General features: G+C 44.9%; 1 protein-coding gene across 1 annotated transcript; it reads right to left on the bottom strand.

The window, feature by feature from the left end:
* Positions 1-195: 195 nt before the first annotated feature.
* On the bottom strand, positions 196-11669 carry LOC112879970. Its single transcript, XM_025944414.1, has 8 exons — positions 11576-11669; positions 3720-4192; positions 3535-3630; positions 3258-3298; positions 2071-2182; positions 1572-1652; positions 723-927; positions 196-513 (listed from the first exon to the last, which is right to left on the bottom strand). The coding sequence occupies exons 1-7, from the start codon at positions 11667-11669 to the stop codon at positions 862-864; spliced, it is 963 nt and encodes a 320-aa protein (XP_025800199.1). The 3' UTR covers positions 196-513; positions 723-861.
* Positions 11670-11898: the final 229 nt, after the last annotated feature.

Genomic DNA, 11898 nt, shown 5'->3' with positions numbered 1-11898 from the left:
AAGTGACCAGAGTGGATGACCGTTCTAAAGAAAATGTGATGATTTTTCTAGATGACTTGTGTCGGCCTCATCGATACCGCACACTGCACAGTCAAACTTGATTGAACTCACTTGTAGGTTACAAAGATTCAACGCTTCTCCACAGAGATTATGTTATAAAAAAACATATATAGGGGCACAACGTGGAAAATCATATTCAAGAAATCATAATCATAATCATGACTTCAATAGGAAAGGATGAGTTACTACAATTCATCTGTGAGAAAAGGAAATTGCTTGAGCTCATGGTTCATGAACAAAAACCCTACACAAAATTCAGGGGAACTATTCAGCAACATACACAACAAGCTTACACGAGGTCAGCATGGTACATGACACAAATGCCATACATGAGGGCAGCATGGTACATCACACACATGCTGTAATCTAACTGAAACAACATACTATTCCCAGGCAATGCTTCAAAACCAGAAATCCACAACTCAGCTGGAAACAAGAGGAAAACCACAATACCTGCCCATTAAAAGCATGGCGTTAGCGACAAACATCCATAATTCTGTATCAGTAATAAAAAAAAGTAGAATCTGATGCAATATCACTATAATGCCCAATGTCAAATGGGTGGCACATGCAACTGCAAAGCGATATCAATACATAGCATGGAGACATTAAGTTTAGAATCTGTTGACTTGGTTAAAGAAATAGCAAGGGTTCACACTTACAGAGGAACTAACGAAGATACACTTCAACAAAAATGACTTCTGGATGAACGATCATTGGCCGTCACCAAGCAGTATGCTATCATCAGAAAAGACAGTTATCTACAATGGAAGAGAGACGTTAGATCATTGTGGTCAGCCTTCAGACCAGCTCGGACCGCTCAGCAATTAACAGCGCCTCAAGTTCTTCTCTCCGTCTCTCCAGCTCCTGAAACACCATGCACACATTTGAGGAAATGAGGAATGATCAACAGGCAGTGATGGAGTGCAGGATAAAAATTATTGCCTGTACCATTTTGACTCTACCCTTTAACTATGAAACTAAGACGAGCAATTTTGGTAGTACGCTATTCAATAGACAATTGCCTGGCTCTGATCAACAAAAAAAACAATGGTTTGCAGCCTCCTTTTCCTTTTTGCAGGTTGTGCATACCCTTTTTTATAGAAACAAATGCCTTCTCTTGTGAACACATATTTTATTATAACTTTCCATTGTAACTTTAACAAAAGAACTTTTGTGAAACAGGGTGACGAGCTGTTTTGAGCTGGAAAAGGGAGCGCCAAGAATTTTCAGGTTTCTGTATTTCTTATGTGCCACACTTGGTTTTCAGCTTCAGCTACAGATTCTCCTGAATTGTCCACAAAAGAAAAATAAGCAGGAAAAGAAGAATCTTATGGCACAGTTATGAACCGGAGTAACTGAAGATCAAACTAAGACACAACTGGGACAGTTTAGGCATGAGCAATAGAAAGAGTGTCTTACAAAATAGGAAGACCATGGGTCAAAACACAGAAACGTCCAGTCATAGGATTCCATGCTGTCACAGGTGAAATTATGAACCAAGTACTTACCTGCAGATCCTTGACTGCTTGCTCCCTTGATGTTGCTTTCTGCTGCCTAGAATGTTTTAGCACACCAATGCACAATATCCCCTACATATTCAAAGTTTCTTAGTTAAAGATATATGTGACTATGCAATAAAAGAAGGAAATGTTGACCATTTGTTCACCGTACATCATAAGATCATATTTTTCTATACCAGACATAGCTGGTAGGGAAAACTTCATGAATAATCATGATACTATTTAGAGAAGGTGTTTGTATGAGAAATTTCTGCCTGCACTACAAACATTCAACTGGTTCATAATGCTATGCAACTCATGAACTGAACAAATATGGTTGGTTAGTTACTGTAATAAATTCCCAAACAAAAGATGACTGAATATTAATGTATAAATGTCCTACAAGATTTAGTGTTCAGCCATTTTACAGTGTCGTATCCAAAATTTAAGAATTATTAAGTCAGTTACACAGTCTGTCAACACATATGAACATCCAAAATTCTCTTACCGAGATAACATAGACAGCTCCACATGCAAGAAGCATATAGCTGGCAATCTCCTGGAGCAAAATCAGATCATTCCTTTCAATACTTGGGTATGCCTTTGTCATGACAGCAACACTGCCAGGAACCAAAAGCAAAATGACATCAAGAGAGGAATAGGCATGTACTACAATTCAGCATGTGCAAGAACAATTGATAGGATTCTTCCAACATGTCCCTGTGTCTGTGACACTGCTTGCAGGCAAGAATTTCAAAAGATGTTCATGATATCAGCGCTTATATTGCAGATGCATGTAACTGACACAAATTCTTAGTGCATGCAATTGTAATGTGAACCTGAATAGATCAATCTGCTCAATACTAGCTGGATAACAAGAGTATTACCCCGAATTGCCAAAAAATTCATCCTAGTATTCTCAAACATCGAATCAACTGTGTACATGTAACATTATTCTTTCATCTGTAATCACCCTGGTTGAAACTATGTTATATTTTAGAGAACCAAGATTGACAGGATCAAAGGAGAGACATTTCAGGCAAGGTGAAGATGGCATTCCATCCTTGGTTACCCAAAAAGGTATTCTTGTAACAGTGCATGCTAACATACACAAGAGAAGCCTGAACATGTGAGGACCACAATGCTCCAACAGAAGAATAAAACTCTATGTAACTGAAATTGATACAACAGATATATGCATAAGAGAATATCAATGGTATGAGGATTAGAATTGCTCATAGCTGACCTTAACACAAGACTTATATGGCATAAGAGAATATTAAAGCAATGTATGAGGATTAGAGTTGCTCATAGCTGACCTTAATACAACACTATGACCTCAATATCAAAGTAATATGATGATTTAGAGTTGTTTATCAAATCTTGGTCCAGATTTGTAGAGAAAGCAAGTTTTGGCTTAGCATTGTAAATTTTTTGTTTCACGAAACAAAACAACCAACTGAACAATACAAATCAATGCCTCACCATCACGTTTACAATTTTGTCTGATCTCTATTTTGTCGTATTACTTGCAAGAAAGGACAAACAAACACATCCTATCATATCTAAGGTAATATCTAGATGAGCACCAAGCATAAGCAGTTCACTTAGTTGTACATTCAAATAAATATGAACGGATTGAGCTCTGAGTGTTGGAAACAAAATTGGAGGAATATGGTCATCCAGAACACTTACAAGATCTGTAGCATTCCCCGTGCAGGCCAGTATTCAAATATCTGACCACATTAAAAGTAAAAAAGCATCACTAAATCAGAAGAAATAGTAAGCTACCCTCAGTAAACTACAGAACCAAGGATCACATTGCACATTATATATGACATAACATGCCATAACAACCGGATAGCGACCAGTTAGGCTCTAATTTAATAATCCCACCGTTTCGAAAACAACAGAGCAACCAATTCGCAATATCCAACATTCCAAATCGAGAAATGGGCGGAAGAAAGCCAACCTTCCAGAACTTGATGATGAATCCCCACTCGGTCTCGAGGACGCCGACGAAGAGCGAGAACACCACCGCGTAGCACCGGAATATGCCCCCGAATATCTGAAACCCAACATCACACGCATCCCCCGGTTCAGCTCGTCAGCGCGGCAAATGGGCGCTTACGTTACGGGTGGGGGCGTTCGGCTTACATTGGAGCCGGCGCGGAAGGCCTGGACGGCGGAGAGGACGTTGACGGCGACGCAGAGGAGCGCGGTGGCGGCCGTGACGACGCTGAAGCAGCCGCAGACGATGAGCAGCGGGTCGGAGCCGGCGCGCGGGGCCCGGCGCTGCCGCGGCGCGTCCCCGCCGCCTGCCTGCGGGGTGGACGAGGAGGAGGCCCCGGCCGCCGCCGACGCGCTCGCCATGGCTAGGGTTGGGAGGCTCGCGGCGCTTCCCGGCGAGTGGAAGGAATCGGGAGCGGGAGGAGCGAGGCGCGTGAGGTGGAAGCCCGAGCGCGTAAAGCGGAGGAGGAGCACGAGGCGCCCGTGGGCCGCGCTCACGGACACTGGTTGGTCGGGGTCTGCGGCGTTGGTGGACCTGGTGCAGGGGAGCAGCGAGGGAGTCGAGGTGGGAGGTGTCAGAACGTGAGGCCATACGCGATTCGACACGTGGGCATTTAATTCTTGGGAAAATTATAATAATGGTATAATCTCTGATCACGGATTAATTTTCTGGTATGATCCGCACAAATCGGATGCTTCCCTGCATTTTGAAAAAGATGCCTTCTCTCGTGCCCTGTTTTCTAAAACTACCCAACTCTTTTTTTTATATCAATGCTCATGCTCTTTATTCACGGGACGCTTGATCGACAAGATCGCGATCCACCAAGGTTTTTTACAAAACTTGGGAGGGGTCAGACCATATTGTAGGTTAAAACTATGGAAAATTCCATGTGGGGCCCTGAAACAAATGGCACTCTCTTTTATTGACCTAAAAAATTGAAACTCCCTTCTTTGACCGTGTATTTATGCTATATCCCTTCCATGGTCCTACCGTGAGATCTGCTAAACCCATTCCGTTAAAGTTTCAGGTGGCACGTGAGAAAGAGAAATCTTGGACCAAAATACCCTTTGGAAGAGGCTCCTTACCCTTGCGGAGCCGTCCCGAGCCCCCATGCCCCGCACGGATCTTGCGCCCCCATCCTGTGCCCGGTGGCGGTGGCGACCCCGGATCTTTGTGAAAGGATCTTTGTGATGCATAGAGACGGGTGAATAGGCGTTTCTGAAAATTTCTAAAAAAAATCTTCGCAGTGGTTAAATCTGTTGTGTACAAAGTTTCGATGGGTTGGAACTTCTGGCACTGGACCGGGACTTCCGACAAAAGTAAAGTTCTTAATTGAAACTGCAGAATCTGGCTGAATCAAAAGTTGTGCAATGATACTAGAAGACTTCTGCAGGTGATCTTTGCAAGCACAACAACTCGAGTACGTAAATCGGCACAAAATAAACTTTAGGTCAACAAGAACTAAATAAATACAATAAGCACAAGATACAAAAAATTTGTTCGCCGGTCAGGCGCCCAGGCGACGTCGGCCCCGACTTCCTCGCCAACCAGCGCCACCTCCTCCCCAACATCACGGCCGCAAGTTGAGGGGCACGACAGGGCTTCACGGCCGCCAGGCTGAGGGAGCAACACCGGCCAGCGCCACCTCCTCCCCAACATCACGGCTACAGGTTGAGGGGCGCGACGGGGCTTCACGGCCGCCAGGCTGACGGAGCAACGCCAGCCATCATTGCCAAGGGTTAGTCCTGCGAATGCACAATAGATTTACATGTGTTTTTTAGATTTTCAGAAGGTTAGGAGATGGAATAGTATTGCTCATGCGTGTAGGATGATACAATTCACATGATGGATCCAAAATCAACTTATTTGTTGGAAATTAAGCTTCCTGGAAAGGATATATGTTGTTTTTGCTTTGACAAGGTTGTTGACAGTGATACAACAAATTTAAAGGACTTGGTCGATGAGATCACAGATCAGTGTACGCCGGGTTATCTAGAAGTAGCATATATTCAGTACTATGATGCAGATTTGAAAACCTTTGCGGTAGTTAATACAGATCATGCAGATTTGAAAACCTTTCCAGTAGTTAATACAGATCAAGAGTTGATGTCAATATTTTAGAAACATAGTAACAGTAAGGTAGTGCACATATTCATTGCATATAGTGATCCCTCAGGATGCTATGAGCCTATCATTAAGTGGGAGGGTTATCCTATCATTTAGTGGGAGGGTCATCCAACCATACCTAGTAGCAGCACATATCCAGATGAGGATACTTATCTACAAAATCCATTACCTGAGAATGAATATGTTGATGTTGATGAGAAGGGTCTGTACCTAAACATTGAACCTGTAATGGCCCTGGATGTTGTTGCTTGTAACAAAGAACAGGACCATATTTCTGAGGACGAGGATAAGGATGAGTATTAAAAGGATCTTTGTGATGTCTAGAGGGGGGTTGAATAGGCATTTCTAAAAGTTCCTGAAAAATCTTCGCAGTGGTTAAATTTGTCGGAACTTCCGACACTATGTAGGAAGTTCCGATGGGTCGGAACTTCTAACACTGGACCGAAACTTCCAACAAAAGTAAAGTTTTTATATGAAATTTAAAATTAAACTTGAAACTGCAGAACCTGACTGAATCAAAAGTTGTGCAATGATACTAGGAGACTTCTGCAGAAGATCTTTGCAAGCACAACAGCTTGAATACGCAGATCGGCACAAAACAAATTTTAGGTCAACAAGAACTAAATAAATACAATAAGCACGAGATTTGTTCCCGAAGTTCACTCCCACTAAGGAAGCTACGTGTCGGTTGAGGAGCTCACAAAGAGTCGGGTCTTTCACTAACCCTTTACCTCACTCAATCAACCACAAAGGAGGATTGAGTCACTTACTATAAAATCCACAAAGGATGGGTAATACAAACTTCCTGGGCGTACACACACGAAAGGATGCTCAACCAAGCGACACCAAACTGTCTAGAAGCAAGTTTCAAGAGTAACAAACACGAATCGAGTCGATGAAGATGCTTCAAGTGCCCTTGAAATGAACATGACTGCCTTCTCACTTAAGTGCTCAAGTCTGACACCAAAATCTTACTCTCACCCAAGCCCTATCTCAAATTGACTCAAGGCTTAGCTCTTGAAGGAATTCGGGAAGTGTTTTGGAAGCTCAAGGAGGTGTTTCTCTCATGTAGGTCAGCAAGTGAGGAGGGGGCTGAGGGGTATAAATACCCGAGCCCCAAAAACTAGCTATTAGTGTGCTAGTTAAGTGATTGTTGGAACTTCCAACACAAAATCGGAACTTCTGACCCCATTAAAAAATAGTCGGCCGAGGACCCCCTATCGGAACTATTAACCAATTCCGACATGGGTCGGAACTTTCGACACACACTGAGACAGTGATAAAACTAGATGCATAAGTGTGTGATTTGTATGTTTTTGGATAGTTAGCATCTCAATTAAGCACTTTGACATCTTCAATCTATCTATTCGCATCCCTCTTAATAGTACAGTGTTTACTATACTCAAATTCAAAATAGAAAATAAATAAAGATATTCTTTTAAGCTCCATCATCGTCTATCAAGTAAATTAACGTCTTTTCATGCGTATATTTTATTTCATTGAATTTTAACTATTCCATAGCTCGATAAACATATTAGCTCCTTAATTATGCATGTCATCAACACTAAAACCTACTTAGAGGGTTTAATGCACTTTCAAGTATGAGTATAGTATGAGTATGAGGATGAGGTTGGTGAGACTCCTGAGGGGTTTGTTGGAGAGGCTCATGAGGAACCCATTGCCTATGACTAAGAAGATCCTCCAATAACAGTAGGCTCCACTTATCCGAACATGTATGAATTTAAGGTGGCACTTTCTCAGCATGCAATCAAACATGAATTTGAGTATAATACTATGAAGAGTGCACCGCATAGATGCAGAGCATATTGTGCATGGAAAGTAGAAGATAAATGTCTCTAGAGGCTGCATGCTTCAGCCAGGAACAAGAGCTCCATTACAGTGGTAAATTTTTTTCCTTTGTGCATGCCTTCATTTTTATTTTCCTATGGTATTTATTTGACTACTCTCACTTATGCTATGCAAAGGACCACCAAAGCATCATCTGAGGAAAGCATAGTACCTTTTGATGGTGAAGCGCCAGCATCCTCTATGACTTTTCCACCAAGGTTTTCTCTTTTTACACTTTTGTTTATGTGCATCTTAATACTTTCACATCTAATTATCTCTCTTTCTTTCCACCATAGCCATAGTGTAAAACCTACAACTAAGAAGAAAAGTAGAAAAAGTACATCAGATTCTCGAGGCTCCATCAGGTAATATATGCTTCTAATTCTTCTGAATTTTATTTTGCTTTAATCAGCCTTGTTTTGCAATCTAAGATTCAATTCTGAACATGCAAGAGTTTTCTCAACATGCAATCTGGAACCAGCTATTTTTATTACCATGCAAGATTAGTTCATGAATACAAATCAGTCTTGTTGTATTTACAATTCATGATACTTTTTAGTTGTTATATATGTATAGGTGCAAGTCAGCAGGTAGTACAAACCAGCCTGAGCCCATTAGCATTGAGTTTCCCATGTCTAGAGGCTCAAATCCACAAGTTGCAACCAAAGCAAAAGGGAAGAATCCAGCTAAACAGGCTAAAGAGAAAGGAAAGCTCCTGAAGCCCAAAGCTAAGAAGCAAACTAAAGAGAAGGGACAGAAGGACGACGTATTATTTGAAAGCCCTGCAATGGGCACAAGAAGCAAAAAAAATTGATCCTTGCAGCCCTGCAACGAGGATAAGAAGCAAAAGAAGGCTCAGTTTGTAATTTACCATGTTCTGGACTAGTTGGCTTATGTATTAGCTCGTTTTGTGGAGCGTACGTGAACATGTACGTCATGCAATCCAAGTGAAGTGTCTGAACCTACTACATGTGAACTCGCATATTAGAAATATACTGTTCAACTTATTAGAAATCTTAACTTATAAAATTCAAACTACTGTATGTGAATCTATTATATTGTTGTACTGTATGTAAATCTATTATATTATTGTGCATGATGATTTCTTTAGTGTGTTTAAAATGTAGAGAATTTTCTTTATAGTATTCTGCTGTTACAAACAGAATACATATCAAATATGTGTTTTATGTGAGATGTCAATACCTGTACTTTGTGTCGGAGGCATTTTCGCCTTTTCACAGCCCCTTAACTGGGGTTAACCGGAGAGATAACGGTAGGGCTATGGAAGGGATACAAGATAAAAGCAGAGCTAAAGAAAACTTTTTAGGACGATAGAGAGGAGTGTTATTTGTTTCATGTCCACGCGGGGAAGAACTCAATCACTTGCTACCGTGGCACGGAGTTTTTTTAAAAAAGGGCTAAAAAAATTAAATTCGAAAAAGGGGTGCCGGATTGGAAGATTTGGGAAAATGGGTACCTCCCGCCCGTTGATCAGGCGGGAGGCGTGGGGCCGGGGACCTCCCGCCCATCCAACGGGCGGGAGGTTCCAAAACTTTTTGCAGGCCCCTCCCAAGGGCCTCTTCATGAATAAATTTTTTTTCTTATTCGCGAAGAGGCCCCTGAGGCATCCCGCCCGCCCGTTGGGCGGGAGGTTCCCTCCTTATTTTTGCTTTTCTGATTTTGGTTTATTATTTTTGGTTTTTTTATTTTGGTTTATTTTTGGTTTTTTGATTTTGGTTTTTGATGGTTATGGTTTTTGATGGTTTTTGGTTTTTTGACTTTGGTTTTTGATGGTTATGATTTTTGATGGTTTTATGGAATTTAGTTCAATTTTAGGAAGAATATTACGGTATCTAAAACTCGTATGAAGATGGTTAAGCGATAACATTTTGCAACGTAGAATCCAAATATTACGATAGTACGGTACATCAAGCCATTAAAAATAAAATAGTATAATAACAAACAAGTTTAAATATACAAATGCCAAGTCAATGCGGACATCTTTTGAATCATGAATCAGGCAGACATCTTCCCTATCCCGAACGACTGCAAGCTTAACCCGTTCCAGAAACCAGTACCAACTGTCTGTGTTCTCACTCTCAACAAAAGCAAAAGTAACAGGAAGCAATTGATTGTTTCCATCCACTCCAATAGCTGTCAGCATTTGCAATCTATACTTTCCTGTGAGAAAGGTCCCATCGATGCACAGGGGAGGCCGGCAGTGTTGGAATGCGTTAATGCATGGACCCAAGCTGAAAAAGGCCCGCTGCAACATGAAGGGCAGACCTTCTCCTCTGTTTAGACTTTTCAGGTCATAATAGCTTTCAGGATTTCTTTGACAGAGGACGGCCAGCAATCGAGAAATATTATTGTCGGAGAAATTCTCCAGCCGGGTGGCGGAAAGCACCCGCCTAATCCTAGTTAATGATGGGTTTGGAGGGGTCTTAGGAGCGCTAGATCGATGAGCCGATGAACGCAGGAAGGACGCAAGGATTTAGAGTGGTTCGGGCCGCCGGAGCGTAATACCCTACGTCCACTTTGGTGTTGTTTTGGCTGTGTAAGGCTGAATGGAAAGCAGCATAAGCTTATGTGTGTACAAAAACTTGGAGCCTATCCTCTAACGAGTACACTCTCCCTTTTATAGTCCAAGAGAGGTATTTACACTGTGCGGGACCCCGATAGGTGGGCTGGCCAACAGAGACCTACTCTGTGTGATATGGAGATCTCCCTCTCCAGCCCCTTGTCGCAGCCTTCTCGGTCGGGAAGATATCATGCGTATCCACAATCCGGATACGGTTGTGTGCCGTCCTGCAAGCACAGTGACCGCTGTCAGTGTTACCCAACAGTGGTGCTGTGCTGCCACTGTTGGGCGCGATTCTGACAGGCGAGGGGGCAGCGCTGACCCGCCACGCCGTTGCCTCTGCGCGCACTGTAGTAGCGCACGCCTCGGCTCTCCTATTACAGCCCATCATTACGCTGCGCGCGGCGCTGTGACGGGACTGCACGCCGCTAGTGCACTGTACACGGCGACACGACGCGTCGCCTTGGAAACAGGCGGGCTTACCGTAGTGTCAGCCTACCTGCCCCATGTGTCAGTGGCAGACCACGCTTTTTGACTTGGGGGCGCCCGGCCCAGCTACCGCATTAAATGCTGGTAGGTGGGCTGGAGACCCGCGAAGGGCCACGCGCCACACGCACGTGGCAGGGCCAGCCCCGCTCCATCCGTAGGGGCGGCACGTGGCGGCGCCGGACCCCTCCCCGGAGGGAGGGAGGTCCGGGCCCCCGAGGCCGGTTGGAGCGGTCAGGCCCGTGATGGTCCGGCCATCACACGTGGCGGCCCCGGACCTCCCTGGGGGGTCCGGGTCCACGAGGGCTACCCGAGAGCTTCCTTGCCTCCCGTGGCATGCGGAGGCCCCGGACCTCAGAGAGCTCGGGGAGGGCCCGGAGACCATGGTTCCAGCTGTCAGGCCTGGGCCATATGCCACGTCACCCAGGAGGCTAGGGAAAGATCATGTATGGTGATATGCTAAGGGCTTGGACACCCTAGCAGGAGGTACCCCTGTCTGTATGTACCGACAGAGGCCCCCGGGCCCACCTCAGGTGAAGAATGAACCCGCAGGTGGGGCCAGTTTCCCAGCATTGCGCCGGGTGGACAGCTCGTTCCTGCTGGGGAAGGGCATAGATGACCTTTTCCCCAAAGTGGGATCCCCGAGGGGCTCGTCCCCCGCCCGCGCCGTGCGCGTCAGGCGGTTCAGATTCTTGTCTTATTCGAGCCCGTTCCGCGGCTCGGGCGGTTCGGATTCCGCCTTTCCCCGCTCCTTCCCGTGGTCACGCCTCTGACCAGCGGGCCCGGGCCCACCGGTCATTGGGTGTGAGAGGAGGGGGCCTGGTGCAGGCAACCGTTCGACTTCTCCTCGGTCGCCACAGAGCGCAAGAGGGCAGCAGCCTTTTGCATAAAAGGCAAGCGCCGAAGGGAACGGCTACCTTTTCGCTCTTGCCACCAACAGATGCCGTAGCGCCCCTTCACCTTCGCAATCTTCCTTGCGAACAGCTTCCTTGCGCTCGGCTTCCTTCTCCTCCCTGCTCCCTTGCGATCCATCCTTAACGACCTCAACATCCATCGCGATGTCTTCGCTTCCTTTTCTGCGCCGCTTCCAGAGCCAGGCACAGCTAAACTCTGTGCGCCGCCTTCTTGGATGGTCCGCACCGGCGCAAGCCGGGAAGATTAGGGCCGGCAAGATCCCCCTCCGCGACCTTGCCGCGGGGGAGTTTGTTCTCTTTAACTCGTACATTATGTGCGGGTTGGTTCTTCCGATCTCCTCCTTCTTCCTCCTGCTCCTGGAGGAGTTC

Source organism: Panicum hallii, chromosome 2 (genome assembly GCF_002211085.1).
Source record: "Panicum hallii strain FIL2 chromosome 2, PHallii_v3.1, whole genome shotgun sequence".
In the NCBI taxonomy this organism is placed as follows: Eukaryota; Viridiplantae; Streptophyta; class Magnoliopsida; order Poales; family Poaceae; genus Panicum; species Panicum hallii.
This window is presented reverse-complemented; position numbering and strand designations above follow the sequence as displayed.